This window comes from Scheffersomyces spartinae (genome assembly GCF_019049425.1).
Source record: "Scheffersomyces spartinae strain ARV_011 chromosome Unknown scaffold_4, whole genome shotgun sequence".
Classification (NCBI taxonomy): Eukaryota; Fungi; Ascomycota; class Pichiomycetes; order Serinales; family Debaryomycetaceae; genus Lizanozyma; species Lizanozyma spartinae.
Window position 1 is genome coordinate 243,728 of NW_025065051.1, and position 19,719 is coordinate 263,446.

The 19,719-nt window shown below is 38.5% G+C and overlaps 4 protein-coding genes across 4 annotated transcripts; 3 read left to right on the forward strand and 1 right to left on the reverse strand.

Annotated features, from left to right (window-relative positions):
- Positions 1–385: 385 nt before the first annotated feature.
- VPS13 (membrane morphogenesis protein) lies at positions 386–13,956 on the forward strand (the record flags this gene model as incomplete). The annotated part of the gene is made up of 5 exons (XM_043194430.1): positions 386–9,895; positions 10,238–10,264; positions 10,842–10,897; positions 11,668–12,171; positions 13,245–13,956. 5 exons carry the CDS (start codon positions 386–388, stop codon positions 13,954–13,956), a joined length of 10,809 nt encoding a protein of 3,602 aa, XP_043050754.1.
- A 260-nt stretch (positions 13,957–14,216) lies between these two features.
- Positions 14,217–14,603, forward strand: MED3 (Med3p; the record flags this gene model as incomplete). Its single annotated transcript, XM_043194431.1, has 1 exon — positions 14,217–14,603. The coding sequence occupies one exon, from the start codon at positions 14,217–14,219 to the stop codon at positions 14,601–14,603; it is 387 nt and encodes a 128-aa protein (XP_043050755.1).
- Positions 14,604–15,047: 444 nt separating this feature from the next.
- Positions 15,048–17,153, forward strand: TRP5 (tryptophan synthase; the record flags this gene model as incomplete). The annotated part of the gene is made up of 1 exon (XM_043194432.1): positions 15,048–17,153. One exon carries the CDS (start codon positions 15,048–15,050, stop codon positions 17,151–17,153), a length of 2,106 nt encoding a protein of 701 aa, XP_043050756.1.
- A 22-nt stretch (positions 17,154–17,175) lies between these two features.
- Positions 17,176–19,516, reverse strand: KQ657_003736 (uncharacterized protein; the record flags this gene model as incomplete). The annotated part of the gene is made up of 2 exons (XM_043194433.1): positions 17,176–19,282; positions 19,512–19,516. The coding sequence occupies 2 exons, from the start codon at positions 19,514–19,516 to the stop codon at positions 17,176–17,178; spliced, it is 2,112 nt and encodes a 703-aa protein (XP_043050757.1).
- Between the last annotated feature and the right edge of the window lie 203 nt (positions 19,517–19,719).

Sequence of the window (19,719 nt, forward strand, 5' to 3'; positions counted from 1 at the left end):
GTACTACTGTACCACTGTACTACTGCACTACTGTATTCAAAGGATAGTTTCGGCTGGTACTACTGTTGATAGCTGGTAGTCATGATTATCTCGTTTCCTACCCCTCGATCCTTATCTGTCCGGTCGTGGCCTGATTTGGTAACTAATGACATGAATCTGTTTGTAGAGCTTGTGGTGGGAAGTAGTGTAGTATACAATACTGTTTATCACTGGTGACTTCACGACACAACTACTGTGTTGTATGCTGTAGCACCATACAATATATAGCAACTATGCGCGCTACCAAGTTTGAACTCCGTTACCCAACACTGATTAACAATACCACCACTATAAATTGTACCACACACTTTACTCTACCACACGTTTCTCCTTACTATTACCTAACATGTTTGAGTCACTTGTAGCAGGTATACTTAACCGTGTGCTTGGTTCATACGTCGAGAACTTTGATAGTAAACAATTGAACATTGGAATCTGGAGTGGTGATGTTAAGCTTAAGAATCTTAAACTAAAGAAAGAATCTCTTGATGAATTGAAACTTCCCATCAACGTCAAGTTTGGTCACATTGGAGAATTGAGTCTCAGCATCCCTTGGTCCAATTTAAAAGGTAAACCCGTTAAAATTGTTGTGGAAGATGTTTATCTCTTAGCGTACCCCATTTTGCCTGAATCATATGATCCCGAGGAACAAGCACAACGAGAATTCAAATTGAAATTGAACAAATTGAAAGAGTTAGAAGCAATTGAGTTGGCAAAGATCCAAGGAGATCAATTGAAACCCGATCGTGATAATAATAGTGGCGATAGCGCTGCTACTGCTGCGGCTGCTAACAATCAGTCATTTGCTGAATCTTTGATTACAAAGATTATTGATAATTTACAGTTTACTATTAAAAATATCCATATAAGATATGAAGACGATGCGGTATTGACGGAATCTCCTTATTCTATTGGACTTACTTTGAATGAATTATCTGCAGTTTCCACAGATGACCAATGGAATCCAAGTTTTATTAGTATAACCCAATCATTTACCAGGAAGTTAATGACTTTAAATAGTCTTACGTGCTACATGAATACCAACTCCCAAGCTCTTAATGATGACTCAATGAGTACTTTGCTTAGCGAGTTCCAACATCATCATAATGATGAGCTGAATAGCTACTTGTTGCAGCCAGTATCGGGTACTGGACGACTAAAGATTCATAAACCTGGAGCAACAGATTCCACTCCGCATATTGAGTCCGATGTCTTCTTCCAAAAGTTTGCCATTGATTTGCATTCCCAGCAATATCATGATTTGCTTTGGACAGCTTCGAAATTCCATTGGTTCATCAAAACTAGAAGATTTAAAAAATCTAGACCAAAGGTATCTCCATCAGAAGATCCTAAAGCTTGGTTTAAATATGCTGCCAAAACCATTCTTGATGAAATTCATGAAAGAAATTATAAATGGTCTTGGGAATATTTTGCCAAAAGAAGAGACTCAAGAATTAAATATGTTTCTTTATGGAAGAAGCATTTATCTGAGAGTTTAACTCCGGAAGAAGAAGCACAACTTGAAGAACTTCATTTTGAATTGTCTTATGAAGATATTCGGTTCTATCGTTCTTTAGCCAGAAACGAGTTGAAGAAAGAAAGAGTAGAGCTTGCTCAGCATCATCAATTAAGTAACAAGCAACACGAGCAACCACAGAATAAGGGATGGTTTTCGTCTTGGTGGTCTTCTGATACTGCTAATAAGACTGAGCCTACTGAATCAGATAATCACGATGATTCTATTGACTTATCTTTAAATGATGAACAACGCAAAGCTCTTTATGATACGATTGATTATGATGATTCTCAAGACCTTTCTTCATCAATTGAAATACCCAAAGAAAGGGTTCTTATTCAAGCTAATGTGACTTTGGAAAGCGGTGGGTTCTCCATTAGATCTGATAAATTCCAAGGCAATTTGGCTGAAATTGCTTATGAAGGTTGTAAGGTTCAATTCTTTCAACGACCAGACTCATTTTTTACCAATTTCCAATTACAAGAGTTTAGAGTTGAAGATGGAACCAATACTTCTATTTTCAAGCACATTGTTAGTGTGAAACATCTTCATTCTCATTTCCATGAACAGCCTAATACTTCTTCATCTTCATCTTCATCTGGCATTTCCGATTCAGTACCGTTCTTTCAAGTTGCTTTTGAAAATAACCCTTTAGATGGGTCATCTGATTCTGTCTTGGTGGGGAAACTAAGATCAATGACTATTTTCAATAACGCAGAATTCGTAAAGGAAGTCATTGCATTTTTCAGACCCCCAAAGGTTCATTTAGATACCATTGGTGCTATAATGAATGCAGCAGAAGCTTCATTGGAAGGAATTACTCAACAAACTCGTATTGGCTTGCAATATGCCCTTGATGAACACAAAACAATCAATGTCAAATTAGACCTTCAAGCACCATTAATCATTGTTCCCTTGGATCCTAAAAGCTATAAATCTCCAGTAGCAATATTGGATGCTGGTCATATTAGTGTTGTAAGTAATTTGGCAGACAAGCAAAAGATTGAAGAGATAAAAGAGAAGGAAACATATTCCGAAACTGACTGGGAACAATTGAGTGATTTGATGTACGATAAGTTCACTGTTGAATTGAAAGACTCACAATTTCTAGTGGGAAGTGATATAAAATCAACCATGGAACAATTACATGGGGCCATTGATAACAATACTAGTGATAAAGAGGATCGGGTTTCAGCTCTTATCTTGGATAAATTTAACATGGGCTTTGAATTAGGGATCTCCATTATGCCTGAAGCGTATTACTTACCCAAGTTTAAAATTGGTGGTGATATACCTATGGTTAATCTCTCAATTAACGACTTCCAATATAAGACTCTTATGAAGATTATGGATGTGGTGGTGCCTCAATTTGTTGATTCGGATTCTGAAACTGCCAGTGTGTTTGAAACATTTGGTGGAGGTGATGATAATACGGATACTGAGCAATTGGTTGAAGATTTAGATGCTCTGGCATTAGTTGGTGCTCATACTCCAGCTATTAAAACTGCTGGTGAAACACAGGTTTCCAATGCTGCTAAAGAACAACACACTTTTGACTTTGATTTTAAGGTTGAAGTCATCAAAGTTTGTCTCAGAAGATGTGTAGATGGTACTACACTTCGAGCTGAGAGGTTTATTGATGTAGTTGGAAGTTCATTGAACTTACATTTGTACAAGACTGAAGATAACATGCATCTTGAGCTTGTGCTTCAAGACATTGATCTTCTTGATCATATTGAATCGTCTGGAATACCTGAGTTTGAGAAGTTGATATCATCTAATAATTTCACTCCTGAAGAGAATCGGGTCAAGAGTAAGGATTTATTTGAGTTGAAATATGATCGAATGTTAAGAATGGTTGATTTTAAAGGTGAAATGATTGAATTGTATGACCAATTCATTGACATTGACATAGCAACTGTTAAGTTTGTTTTAACCAGAAAGTCTATCTTGAGTATACTTAATTTTGCATTGAATACTTTCACTGATCCTTATGCTGAACCAACACCTGCAGATGTTTTAATTCATAATGATTCTAGCAACGAAGCGACTGCTCCTCAAAAGATCCAAGTGAATTTGAGTCTCGATAGTATTATAGTGGTTTTGAATGAAGATGGATTGAAACTTGCAACAATGGAATTGTCAACTGCCATGATTGACGTTTTACTTTGGCCACTGGAAATGGAAGTTAACGGGAAATTAGGTGGTTTAACGTTACATGATGAAATTAACGAAGGGTCTCCAAGAGATTCTTCCATAAGAAAATTAATCACTATGGATGGTGGGAATTTGGCTGAGTTCACTTATAAGACCTTTGATCCTCTAACCAATAAGAAGTTATACAATTCTCTTATCAACTTTACTTCTGGACCTCCAACCATTAATCTTGTGGAAGATTCATTTAAGAGAATCATCAACTTTTTAACTTTATTCTTGAAGATGAAGGAAGTCTATGATACTACAAGAGATGATGCTATAAATCTAGGAACAGATTTAAACAATGCCGATAAGATCAAGTTTGAAGTTACCGTGAATTCCCCAAGGATCATATGGCCCAAATTGACTACCTTTTCCACTAAGAGACAGTATGATTCTGTGACGACTTATTTGGGAGAATTTTACGCCTATAATGATTATGAAGACGTTGAAGATTTAATTGTTAATAAGATTAATGTGGGACTACGGAATGCTACTCTTGATTCCACTATTCATTTCGATAATGCTAAGCAATCACTGAGTATTTTGAACGGGATGGATATTGTGTTTGGAATAGACTACGTGGACAAATATAAGGCACAAGTGCCCACGTTTTCCATTACTGGGAAGTTACCTGAGGTTGATGTCAATCTTACTGAGTTACAATTGCAATATTTGAAAGAGATGAACGAATCCATAGTGCGAGTCTTTGCTACAGGAGGTGAACATCATCATGAGGAGTTGGAAGATGCTAAACTCGATGCCATTCATGCTAATGCGGTCATGAAGCATACAGCAGATCTAAAGAATCCTGGAACCAGAAGAAGAAGTAGTATCACCAGTATGGTTTTATCAGAAGCAGCCAGTAGTGATACACCTCCTGATCATATGTTGGTTGATTTCAAGTTTGAGATGCCCAAAGTGTCGTTAACAATCTATAATAATACCCATGGGTTAGGAGAGTTTAACGATAAAAAGATATCATTGTTTGCCTTGAAGAACTCCCACGTCAAACTTGCAATGAAACAAGATACTCATTTTGTTTGTGACGTTGAAGTTGAAGCCTTTGTGGTGGAGGATGTTAGGGTCAACTCCGGGAACAAGTTCAAAGAGATCATCCCACCGATTGAAAACGATAAGCAGTTTGTATTATCAGCATCATCTGATGGGAAACCCGAGAAGATGAATGTTGTAGTGGTGCTCGACATCAAGAATCCTAAGACCATTCTAGCGCTTGATTATATGTTCGAGCTTCAATCTTTTGTTGAAAAGGGTTTAGAATCAAAGACACCGGTGATAGACGAAGAAGAAGAACAAGAAGAAGTAGAAGAAGGTGATGTTAACAATAATGATGTTAAAGGTGACAAAGGTGATGCTGATAATGTTGCAGACCTGGCTTCAGATTCAAGTATGACGTTTGGATTCTCTATAAATTTAAAGGAGCCTTCCATTACTTTGTTAGCTGACAGTTCCAAGAGTGATACCGAAGCTATTGTATTCAACGTGGAGCAAGTTTTGTTTACAAGCCAACATGTGATTTCATTAGCAGCAAATAACATTGGGATGTTCTTATGTCAAATGGATGATCAAGCGAATAAGAATTACCGAATCATTGATAACTTTTCTGTATCATTTGCCCATGATTCTCGAGGCTCGGATGCTACTCACTTCCTCTCGAGTATTGAGGCTTCTATTGATCCGATTCTTATTCGAGTCTCGTTACGGGATATAAGATTGGCCACTACCATTTTCAATCGAGCCAATGAATTGTACAACAAGACCCATATGAGTAAACGTTCGAATCAACAAGATCCATCGTTCTCCAAAGAGTTCCAAAAGGCAGTGTCTTATTATGCACCTAGTATTTTATCTAATCGGTCTAGGCTTTCTCATAATGCTGGAGGCGGTGAGGGTGGTGCTTTCCCCGGTGGAGCAGCAGCTTCCACTACTATAGTTAAGGGAGAGGTGTTGAATGTTTCTTTGGGTGGAGCCAGATTTGTTCTATTAGGTGATGTTCACGATATGCCAGTGCTTGACTTGAAGACAAATCCTTTTGATATAAAGGCAACAGATTGGTCGACTGATTTATATGCGGAAACAACGTTTGAATCGTATATAAACATCTACAACTACGCCAGAAGTTGTTGGGAACCATTGGTAGAGCCTTGGCCTGTTTCTATGTATGCTTCAAAGAAGTCTGGAATTAAACAATGCTTACTGATTGACATTATTGCTAGAGAATTGGCTCAAGTGACTGTATCTTCCAGATCAGTTGCTCTTCTTTCTCAGATCTTCTCCAGAATGTCATCTGATATCGAATTGAAACCAAGAGGTGAAGACAGCCCTTATAGAATCGTTAACCAAACGGGTCTTGACGTCAAAGTGTGGTCTAACAAGGAAAGTAGTGATGATGACGATGACAATAACGCAACACTTATCAAATCTGGTGAAACTATTCCCTGGGCCTTTGAGAGTTGGACTAAGGTTAGACAAGATCTTGATGTTGATACCAATACTATTGCTTTGGGGATAACTTTTATAGATGGAGTTTATGATGATCTTCAACAAGTGGCATTGAATGGTGAAGGTGTTCAAGTCTATATGTTAGAGCCTGCCAGGAATAAAATCCATAACAGATTATTATGTGATATTACTCTTGGTGAAGATAATGTCAAGACTGTTGTGTTAAGGTCTACGGTTAAGATTCAAAATGACTCTGATACGGGTATTAATATCTTATTATTAGATGAAACTCATAGTGAAAATAATGCTGAATTACTTATCCCATCAGGAGGATCTTATGCTGTTCCAATAAATTCAGTTTATTATTCAAGATTAAGTGTTAGACCCAACGTTTCAACGTCCTACAATTGGTCCAAAGAGAAACTATTCTGGCAAGATATGTCAGCAGCAAGTACTTCATTAAGTTGCGGAGCATCTGCTTCCAACGACAATTCCTTCTATTATTATCATGCTGTTGGCCATGTTGCAGAAGACGAACCATTGGCTACCATTTATCCATTTATGAATGTGGCCATATCTGCACCCATTGAAATTGATAACTTGCTTCCTTATGATTTGGAATACAGATTGTATGATAAGAATAATGAAAGAGAATGGAAGGGTAGACTCTCCAAGGGTATGAAGAATTATGTTCATGTTGTTAGCTTAAAGAGTTTACTCTTGTTAAGTGTTCAAGCTATAGGGACCTCATTTAAAAAATCAGAATTTGCTATTATCAATAGTCCTAAAGGATATAAGTTTCCTCGGGAAAACAAATTACCCATGAGAGGACCTAGAGGTATGGAAATGACATTGAAGATCCATTATCCATCTTCCTCGAAGACCAGTGCTGGGTCTAAAGCCGTATTGTATGCACCATATGTTATTCTTAACAGAACAGGCAAGGAAATAACTATAAAAGATGGGAATAACTCCATAGTATGTCCTGCTAGTGAACGAGATCACTTCACTCCATATATCTTTTCATTTGTTAATGAAGAGAATAAATCCAATAGAGCCTTTTTACAAGTGGAAGACTCTCTTCCAACTTCCCCCATTAGTTTTGATGCTATTGGGCAAAGCTCGGCTGCCACTGCCCAAATGCAAGGTCGACAATTGGAATACAATATTGGAGTTCATGTTTCAGAGGGAGAAGGGAAATATAACTTGAGCAAAGTGGTGACTTTCACTCCACGATATGTGGTTCGAAATCTTTTGGATGAAGACATTGAGGTTATTGAATCCGGCTCCACCCAAAGGTTCCAAGTGGGGTCTAAAGCCATTACTCCATTATATGGTTTAAGAAGAACTAAAGATAAAAACATTATGATCAAATTCACCCATTCATCCAAGACTTGGACTGCACCTTTTTCTATTAATGAGGTTGGACAAATCTTTGTTAAAATCAATAAACTGGATGTCCAAGTATTGGTCAAGGTTAATCTTGTTATTGAGGATGCAACGTTATTTATTCAAGTTGAAGATGCCAATGAAGAGTGGCCATTTTCCATTAGGAACTTCACCAACCATGAATACTACATCTACCAACTGAACCCTAATTTGAACAGTGAAGGTGAACAAGTACGCAATGATTATTATAAGCCGATATATTATAAGATCCCTCCGAAATCGGTGATGCCATATGCTTATGATTATCCAAGTGCAATAGTCAAAGAGATTATCGTAAGAACAAGAGGAAGAGAAAGACCAGTTAATCTAGCAGAAATTGGTAATCAAAAACCCTTTAGACTACCACCTACTGAGAATTTAGAACAAGCAATAATTGATTTGAATGTTATTGCAGATGGTCCATCTCAATGTCTTGTTATCACCAACTATGACCCTTCTTTGAGTCTTTATAAGTTGAAGAAACAAGGCTCATCCTCGTCTTCTTCAGCTATTGAAGTGGACAAGATTGAGACTTTGGAAAATAATGACTTTTATTATACCAAATTGATGTTCAAGAGTGAAGGTGTGGCCTTCTCTCTTTTGAATACCAGAATGCAAGAATTGGTATACATTACCACTAGAGGGATTGAATTAAGATATAATGAACTGGATATTTATCAAAACATTAGTGCCAAAGTGAAATGGATCCAAATTGATAACCAATTGAATGGGTGTGTTTTCCCCATTATATTATATCCAACCGTTGTTCCTAAATCAAATAATGAAATGAATTCTCATCCAACACTACTGGCTTCCATAGTAAAAGTCAAAGATGAAACCCATGGAGTGGTGTTTATTAAATATGCCACTATATTACTTCAAGAATTGACTCTTGAAATAGATGAAGACTTTTTGTTTGCACTCTTGGACTTCACCAAGTTTCCTGGTGCTAGTTGGAACCACAGATTACAAGATAAACTCTGTGACGAGAATACTGAATTGCCTGTTCCACTGAAATCTTTGAATGATAGTGATTTCTATTTCGAAACCTTGCATCTTCAACCCATGTCGTTGAATTTGAGTTTTGTCAGAACAGAGCATATCAATACCCAAGACGAAGATAAAGCTGGAGGCAACAGTAATGGCAATACCTTAATGTTCTTCTTCAACATGTTAACCATGGCTATTGGCAATGTCAATGAGGCTCCTATCAGATTGAATTCATTGTATATTGAAAACATCCGAGTCCCAGTCCCAGTACTTATTGAAACCATTCAGACCCAATATGGACAAGATTTCTTTTATCAAGTGCATAAGATCTTAGGATCTGCCGATTTCTTGGGGAACCCAGTCGGGTTGTTCAATCAAATCTCTTCTGGGTTTTTGGATATCTTTTATGAACCGTATAACGGGTTTATTATCACAGATAGACCTCAAGAAATCGGTATTGGATTAGCCAAAGGTGGTGCCAGTTTTGTTAAGAAATCGGTGTTTGGAGTATCTGATTCTGTTGCTAAAGTCACAGGATCAATTGCCAAGGGGTTATCTGTGGCTACTTTGGATAAAAAGTATCAAGAACGAAGAAGAAGGTTGGTTCAAAATAGAAACCGTCCTAAAAATGCCCTATACAATTTTTCAACTGGTGCCACTTCATTCTTTGATTCGGTATCTTCTGGTGTTAGTGGAATAGCCACTGCTCCAATTGAAGGAGCAAATAAAGATGGAGCAGCTGGCTTCTTTAAAGGGTTAGGTAAAGGTATAGTTGGGTTACCTACCAAGACAGCTATTGGTATATTTGATTTTGCATCTAATATGAGTGAAGGCATTAGAAATTCCACCACCATGTTTGAATCTTCAGAATTGGATAGGGTCCGATTACCACGATATATTTCGTATGATCGAGTGATTCGACCATATTCTGACCGAGAGGCATTAGGTCAGAATTGGCTTAATGTCATGGATGAAGGGTTATATTTCAAGGAGAAATATTTGGCTCATTTGCTTTTAAGTGGTGAGGAAAGGGCAGTGATTGTTACCTTCAAAAAGATCATCTTACTTCAAGTTCATACCTTGAAATCGGTCTGGGTGATCCCCTATGATCAGATCAAGGTTATCACCATTGAATCCACCGGTATCCAAATCGACTTGAAGACTCGGTCCGGTCCGTTCATTCCTATACCGGATCGTGGTGGAAGACAATTCTTGTATAACCGGATGTCTGTTGCGGTGACGGAGTACAACAATAAGTGTAAGGTTACGTTGTGAAGAACTTTGATTGATTTGAACCTGTTTTCTTCTTCAATGAGTGGAAGAAAGCTTTAGGGGTTTCCGATCCATATGTTTCAACTTTAACGGAACTCATTTGAATAGCACCATCGATCGTCTTTACTATTAGTTTGTTGTCGTTATCACTAAGTTTGAATCCCCCAACAGGCATGTCTATGTCAGAACCGTCCTTTAAAGGTGATATGTGTTCGAGAAACACTTTATAGTTGGTGTTGATGGTCTTGCCCTTTCGGGTCAATGATACGGGGATATACGTATAGATTGGGCCCAAGGCATCCTGAAGTCGTTTGATCTGATTGGTTGTCATAGTGGGCCAATCAACAAGTCTTTGGCTGGGTTTGATCTTCGGGGCCAATGAGAATGGGTATATGGGACTAACAAATTGTTTGGACGTATATAGTTGTTCATCTATAGCTTCCACTAGTAGCTGACCACCAATAGTTCCGAGTTTATCAACCAACTGCGGGTACGTATCTGAAGGAGCGATGGGCACGGCACCAGACTGTAAGATGATATCCCCATGATCAAACTTTGTAGGGTGTAATGTCTGTAAGGTGACCCCGGTTTCCTTGTCGTCATTCATCAAGGCATATTGTATTGGAGATGAGCCTGAGTACTTCGGCAAGAGCGATGGGTGAACATTCCAACCTCCATAAGTACACTTTGAAAGGAACTGATGGGGGATAAGGCATCCATAAGACACTGCTATAGAGAGATGATAGTGATCGTTGGTGATGTTTATGATATCGCTCTTGGAATCGGCCCGGATTATCTTGATGTTGTTGGCCTTGCTGAAGACTCCAATAGGTGATTCAACATAGGTGGTCAACCTTCTACCGGTGGGCTTGATGGATCTGGTGATCACGTCTATGTTGGATACCGTTGATGGGTTGGCTTTGGCATACGACACGAGACGAGAAAGCAGATGAACGCTGAAGGCATCGGAGCCAAAGAAGGCAATGTTGAGGGGTTTCATTGGAGAAAAGCGGTACCAGGGACAGATGAGATGAGATTGATTGTGCTCTTGGAAGAGTACGCACTAGACAGAAATATAGCCATACTACGGACGACTCTATATATTCCTGAAGATAGTGGTATGGCTACTGGTGGTACTAGCAGTTTAAGTGGTACTAGCAGTTACACAGGAGACTACAAGTTGCAACACACTCAAGTGTAAAGCTGTTTGCTCTGATGGTATATGTTGCAAGTAGTATGCGTGCAGTTTCAAGTACAAGTCTGCACTGTATTCGTACTACAATCGGTATCTTTCTAAGCACAGCATTTCATATCTATACTTTATACCACTAGCTTTGTCAGATAAGCAGCATCAAATTAATCTGAACCAAATTGAATCAAGTTAATCGTAGCACTAGACTTCACATACTATACAAGAGAAGCATCTGATTGCACGAACAATGTATGAACCCTGCTGGGTTAAATGGTATCGTGGTTCTACAATAAGAATCAACGAGGCCCTTGGAGTCAAATCCAACAAGAAGGTTTCAAGCACCCTAGTAGAATCATACCATTCAGAGTCACAGACTGCATTTTATACATGCTTGAAGTCATTGAAGTTATTGATACATACGCAATAGCAAACCAAGGTAACTTGTTGTGATGGGAATACTATTTCAGGGTTACCCGCACTTAGATCATACATGTCTGTATCAGACTGCTATTTATATACGTGTGATTAAAGTATATATGAATGGTGTTCAAACAATAACATGATGGATCAGTTTCGCTGTGATGAACTCCACTACTAAAGCATTGGTGCTTTTATCTTGTACTCTTCCTGGTCTTATATGTGGTACACTTTACGTGTATTCGTCATTCAGTCCCCAATTGGCTGGTCAACTTCAATATTCAGTTACAGAAGCCTCCATTTTACCCTTGATAGGAACAGCTGGGGTTGCACTTTCCAGTCCAATAAGTGGTCTAATGGTCGATAAGAATGGGTATACATTGCCATTATTATTGGGTGGCGTTTCCATTGCGTTGGGATATAAAGGCTTACAATTACAATACGATAATCAATATGGTCATTTACAATTAAGTGGATTGTTATTGTTTATGATTGGTATTGGGTCTACATTTATCAATCTGGTGACTCTTAACTGTTGTGCTGTTACATTCCCAACCAGGAGAGGTTTAGCTACCTCATTACCATTGGCACTTTATGGTCTAAGTGCTTTGTTTTATTCCTCAATATGTTCTACCTTCTATGATGATGACCCCAGTGGGTTTCTAAAGTTTCTTCTGCATTCATCACTGCTAATATTTGTCATAAGCTGTCCAATGCTAATTTATTGTGATACGATTCATAAAAGGTCCCAATTGATTAATAAACCAAAATCATCATCAACCAAATTTTCAAATCTAGATAACTTGCTAGATAAAAAGTTTTTGCTACTATTTGTAGTAACGGGTCTTATGGCAGCTTTTGGTCAAATGTATATTTATTCAGTCGGGTATATGATTAAAGCTTTATTAAATGAGGATGACGTGCACTTCTTTGCCCGACAGCAACAATTACAAGTGGGGATGATTTCCTTTACTAACTGCTTAGGAAGACTTGTGGCTGGGTTACTATGTGATAGTTTACATTCTAAACACAACAAACTTATCTTACTTTATATCCCCAGTATAGGCTTTTTTGTATCTCATTGTGTTGTTTACAATGTTGAAAGGTTCATTGCACTTGGATACATCTCTTTAGTTACAGGGTTTCTGTATGGGTTCACATTTTGTCTAATGCCTATACTAGTCTGTGATATGTTTGGTATGAATGATTTCCTGTTGAATTGGGGGGTAATGAGCGTGGCCCCCATTTTACCCAGTTATTACTTGACCAAATTGTTTGGTCAGATTTATGACTCTCGTTCAATCATCTCAACAAACGGTCAATTCACATGTCCGTTCCATCAATGGTGTTACAATGCGATCTTTAGGATATCTCTTCCATTAGGTGTGATTTGTGTGGTGGTGGTGGCATACTTGAATCTATCAAGGGCGTGTGCGTGACAAAACAGACATATTCATTGTCACTGTTCACAAAATCAATCTATCATTATAAGGCGTACCCTCCAAATTTCTTTAGCATGAACCATCATCATAAATGGCGTCGTAGTCGGAACGATGATACAGCGGATCTGAGTAAAAGAGAAGATCGGCTAAAACGATTTGACCACCCGATCAAAAGTGCAAATAAATATGGGTTAGTAAGTAGAGGGCTGGAACTGATACTTCAACATAGTCAAAGAGAACGACAAATATTCTTTAATCATATTATAGAGTGTTTTATTCGTTATTGCAGCACTTCTCTTGTTGATGATTGGAATATAGAGATCCCCACATCACCAGTAGAGTCAACAGAAGCAAAAGAAACGAAGTCACAAATATCATCACCAGTTACCACTAGTACTACTACTTCTGAATCGTTACAAGATATATTATCCGATCTACGCAAACTAAGAGAACTGTTGATTGCTAATCCATTCACAGATTTCACTCGTCAAGTGTTTCTCTTCTCAATGCGCATCTCTAGCAACATTGGCCATTATCAATCATATTTCCCTAGTGCAATCCACCTTCTCGCCAATGAAGAGTGTCTAAGTCCTTTAGAAGTTCAAGAAGTGGCCACAGTTATGGTCCTTCACTTAAGTCATCATAATAATGCTAATGGTTCAGCTTTGATATACTATTACAAGTATCTAAATGATGATCATCGTTTACTTCAAGTATTAACTTCATGGATAGGTTGTGATTATTATCTGTGGATTCGAATATACAACAGTGAATCCAATCCTTATAAACTGCGTTTAATGAGATTCGGATTAAAGAGAATGTTAGCTCATTTAATCCAATGTCTAGAGAAACTGTATTTCACTTTACCTTCGACTTATATGGATGAAATCTTACCTAACGGAATTACTCTAATGGCATTGGAAGATGATTATGGCGTTCATTGGAAACGACAAAATAACACTTTGATTATTAGAGAACGTAAATCAGTTTCAAAGCCATAATAGATTAATATAGTCATATACTTTATACTTCTAAATTGGTGTACAGTGTTGCGCTACCATTTTATGAACCCTTAATGGTAGCGCTTTATTAATTTATTTTAACAAGCAAAGTATGGCAGCGTAATCTTATTACTACAAGTACCACTCTTACATTCTCTCTAATGACAAGTGGTAATATTACAGGGCTGCTGCTGCTGCTGCTGCTCCCAGACACTATTAAAATCGATGACATCACGTCGGGGAAAATTCTGCCCCAAGCCATGTATGATGAGCTTGATAGAATGAAGATCCAATTGAATATTCTCCGAAATGATATGCTGGTATTTATACAACTGTTAGCAACAATACCTAGTGATCTGAGTCAACAACAATACTTCAATTCAGTTAAACTGAGACTATTTGTGGTACAACAATCAATAAAGGAATATTGTGCTCAATATAATAAACTTCTTCCCATAATTAACTTGGCTCAAATCCGTCTTGGAAATGAGCTAGAAATAGTAGCACCTACTGTTTCAGTTAATGGTAATGGGATGGCTACTCCAGCTACTATTAATGGCAGTTCTGCTGCTAATACTCCATCGAATGTTGATAATGGTCCTGATAGTAAGAAGAAGAAACTATCAATATCGGGGGGAGCCTCATAATAGTATAATTGATGCTAAGCAGACATGGATTGACATATGATATACCTCATACGTTGACATAAGACTTAATGTTAACATTTCGTTAGCATACGTTGCACGTTGACATTACTGCATTCCTGCATTCCTGCTGGCATTATTTATTACTGACACTACCTTGCTACTGACATTACTGTACTACTAGCACTTCAATTTAATCTCATAAGCTTCGGGATTCCATCATTAATACCAACTAACAAACTTAACATCACCTATTATCTCATACACAAACGTATATTATGCCTGATGGTGAACTACTATTGGGGGGTTACCCTGAACTGACTCATACGTGCTCTCCGTCCGATATATAAGAGTGAAATTTTCCACCTTAACCAACGATTAAGATTTATTATCACGACATCAAGATAACAACTCCTCTTCTTGATTTGATACATTAAGATTTCTATTATGGCTAGTTTGTTGAAAGAAACATTTGCCAAGTGCAAAAAGGAAGGCCGTAGTGCCTTGGTGAACTTTATCACTGCTGGTTACCCCACAATTGAAGACACAGTTCCAATTCTTAAGGGAATGCAAGATGCTGGTACTGATGTCATTGAATTGGGTGTTCCCTTCAGTGACCCTATTGCTGATGGACCTACTATCCAGGTTGCCAACAATGTTGCTCTTGAAAATGGTGTTACCGTTCCCAAGTGTCTTGGATTGGTTAAACAAGCGCGTGATGCTGGTGTCACGGTTCCAATCATCTTGATGGGTTACTATAACCCTATTTTGAAATATGGTGAACAGAAATTAATTGAAGACTCAGCTAAAGCAGGTGCTAATGGGTTCATTGTCGTTGATCTCCCTCCAGAAGAGGCTGTGAAATTTAGATCTGTTTGCGCCCAATCGGGTTTATCTTACGTCCCATTGGTTGCTCCTGCTACTACTGATGCCAGATTGGAGATCTTGGGTGAAATTGCTGATTCTTTTATTTATGTGGTATCTAAAATGGGTACCACCGGTGCTTCTTCTCAAGTATCTCAAGGGATTGCTGAATTATGTGCTAGAGTCCGTAAGTTTGCTGGTGACATCCCATTGGCTGTAGGGTTCGGTGTTTCTAATAGAGATCATTTCTTAACTGTTGGTGAAGCTGCAGATGGTGTTGTTATTGGTTCTAAGATTGTAACTGTTATTGGTGAATCTGAAGTTGGTAAACGTGGTGAAACTGCTTCCTCGTTTGTTAAATCCATTTTAGGTGAAGATTTTAAGGTTGACCCTCCAAAGGAATTTATTCCCTCTTCAAGTAGTTCTTCTCAAGTGAAACAAGTTTATGAAGAGGATCACAAATATAACCCAAGATTTGGTGATTTCGGTGGTCAATTTGTTCCTGAAGCTTTACATACTTGTCTTTCCGAATTAGAAAAGGCATTTGAAGATGCTGTTGCCGACCCAGAATTCTGGAAAGAATTTAAAGGTTTATACAGCTATATTGGAAGACCTTCATCTTTACATAAAGCTGAAAGATTATCTGAATTTGCTGGTGGAGCTCAAATTTGGTTGAAAAGAGAAGATTTGAATCATACTGGATCTCATAAAATCAATAATGCTTTGGCACAAGTATTAATTGCTAAAAGATTGGGTAAAAAGAAGATTATTGCTGAAACTGGTGCAGGTCAACATGGTGTGGCTACTGCTACAGCATGTGCCAAATTTGGATTGGAATGTACTGTTTTCATGGGTGCTGAAGACGTTAGAAGACAAGCATTGAATGTATTCAGAATGAGAATCTTGGGTGCTAACGTTATTGCTGTTACTAATGGTACTCAAACTTTAAGAGATGCCACATCTGAAGCCTTTAGATTCTGGGTATCAAATTTACAATCCACTCATTATGTTGTTGGATCAGCCATTGGACCTCATCCATATCCAACATTGGTTAGAACATTCCAATGCGTGATTGGGAATGAAACTAAGGAACAATTTAAGGAATTAAATGGTGGTAAATTACCCAATGCAGTTGTTGCATGTGTTGGAGGTGGATCCAATTCCACTGGTATGTTTTCACCATTTGAAAACGATTTGGAAGTTAAGATGTTAGGAGTTGAAGCTGGTGGAGATGGGTTGGATACTGAACGTCACTCTGCTACTTTAACTGCTGGTATTCCTGGAGTTTTCCATGGAGTCAGAACTTATGTTTTACAAGATGATGATGGACAAGTTCATGATACTCATTCTGTTTCTGCTGGGTTGGATTATCCTGGAGTTGGTCCTGAATTGGCTTATTGGAAGAGTACTGGTAGAGCAGATTTTGTTGCTGCTACCGATGCGGAAGCCTTATTAGGATTCAAATGGTTATCACAATATGAAGGAATCATCCCAGCTTTGGAATCTTCTCATGCCATCTTTGGTGGTGTTCAATTGGCTAAAACCATGTCTAAAGATCAACACATTGTCATTAATGTTTCTGGTAGAGGTGATAAGGATGTACAAAGTGTTGCAGAGGTTTTACCTGTTTTAGGTGATAAGATTGGCTGGGGGTTACGGTTTGAAGCTGATCCCACAAAGGGTGCGTAAAGTGTATATACATGTATATATATTAATTGAATCCACCTCTTCTCTTTTTCCGTTTAGGATGTTGGCCCAGTGATCTTTGGGAGAGTGAAAGTGCTTGAGAGAGTCCAAATCTTTGTGATGATCCAAGTAACAGTTTCCTAGGAGATGATGGTGATTGTGAGCCCAAATTGATAGCCATTTGAGCTCTAGGAGACGTAGCAATTGGTTGTTGGATAGTATGATTATTTTGGGATTGTGTTTGAGTGATTCGGATGGTTGGTATTTCATCAACAACTCGAGTCGTCAGTGCTTCATCTTTTCGTTCAATATTATGTTGATGTGGGTCTTCGTTTATAACCGTGTCCCAGCTGTCAAGGAGATCCTTGACAAAATCATCACCACACATTTGTAACTCTGATTCAAGGGTGTCGCTACTCTCAGTAGCAGTGGTCGCACTGTTACATCTTAGGAGACTCAAGCCAACTAGTGTAACAAACATGCTCAAATTGTAGCTTGAAGCATGGTTATTCTTGAGCCACATGGCTTGCAGTTCAAACAACGACTCCAAATTATCGACCCCAAGTAGTTTCGCTAGTTGTGAAGTTGATATGGTGATGTTCTTGGTTTCAAAATAAGATACCAATTGTTCTATCATTGAGTCGAATTCCTCCAAGTCTTCACTCTGAGGAATCTCTTTGGCCAAATCCAATAGCGACACTTTGGAGTCTTCCACCTTGTTAAGGGCTGAACCCAACTTATACGCGTAATCTTGGACCAACTCAATGTCCATATCCGGTTCACGATTATCAATAGAAATGTCAAGGGTCTTTTGTATTTGCTGCAACATCGGTCTAAACTGTTTCTTACTGAATCTTTGAAACACTTTGTGTCGTTCCTTTGGCTGTGACTTTGACTTCGTCGGTGACTTTGATACAATTTTGTCTCTGGTTTGATTCAACGATAGTCCTTCTTTGTCAGTTAACAATGTTGCTGATAAACAATGAGAGCAATTCATTTCAAATAGTCCCACGACCTTTCGATCTTCTTCTTCTTCTTCTTCATCCTTAAAACATTCCAGAAGATTAATCAACTGCACATGTTGGTTACTTCCGATGCCTTCTTTCAAGATGTATGGGTTTGACCCCATTATGGGCTTGCCATTGTCCAGGAGCCCAAATCGGTACAATATGACCACTTCATGTAAAACAGAGTAAATCACACAGTGAACATCGTTACCGTCTTCAAGCAAGGTTAGCTTTAGAGATGGGTCAGTGTCTGAAAGAAAATGTTTCCACGAGACTTCCCTGGTGGTGGTAGGAGTCGTTCGAATCATAATGAGTTCCTTGGATGTAAGTAAGAACCCGTAGTGTCTATTGGTCGAACACACCTTGAAATCCAATAGTTTGGACCAAGTATTGGTCGTGATGATGTCGTAAACCTTAGGAGTAGAAGACGACAGAACTTCATATTCACGCATACCTGAACGACAACCAATGTAGAGACTTGAAGGAGTACTGCCCCAACAAACCTTCTTCCAAGAAGATAACTCCGTTTCATCTTGGTGATACTTCTCTTGAAAGAGTATCCCCCCGTCAAGATGCCATAGGATGAAGTTGCCTTGTTTGTCGATGGCACAGAATAGTCGAGGATCAAAGGGTGAGAACACAGCCGCAGCAAACGAGACTCCTTCTATATCAGAAGCTGTCAACTCCATTAAAAGTCGATTATTATTGCTGGACTCAAAGATATAAATGACATTGTCCGTCATGACCATGAGATGGTATTGAGATGTTGATGATGTTGACGTTTTCCGTCTTTCTTCCACTTGCGTTTCTTGAGACCACAGAATGTGTTTGATTTGTTCGTTGAAGTCAACTCTAAAGGGATCACCAGCGATTTCTGGTATAGACATTGAATGGACATTAAGCTCCGAAACCTCTAGCGTTGTGCCCCCACTTCCCGTGGCGCAAGCTATCTTTTGAATGCCAGAACTTAGCGTGACAATATCAAATAAGTTGCAGACCGTAGGGTCATAGCCATTTTCAACGAGAGTATTTGAGTCACTAAGTGATGATCTAATGATATCATTGGGTATATATGAACCAATGTATTGATGTTTATTGTTAGTGGTAGTATTCCCAGTAGCAGTGCTGTTATTATTATTATTATTATTACTAGTAGCATCAACAAGTGTGAAGCGACCGTCATGTATTGGAATCCACTTTGGCCTTGCTGCTATCTCATCGCGTGGGAACTCTAGTTCTACACTAAGAGTATTGGTGTTGGTACGTTCAACCACATTAGCAAGGCCAGAGCCCCGTACACCCAAGCTTAGAACATTCCCAAGCCCTTTCTTAGAGGCCCACAGCATTCATATACCGCATACCAATGGCAAAGAAGAGTGATGATGATTAGTGCGAACAATTCAACTGTTTGTATGTCTAGATACTAAGTATACAAGAAATGTATACAGTCTGCTGCTGCTGGTTAACTAGTGATCTACAAGTACGTAAGCATACTTAACGTAGTATACTCACTAGACTACGCTCACTAGACTACGCTCACTTGACTCTCAGTAGACCTCAAA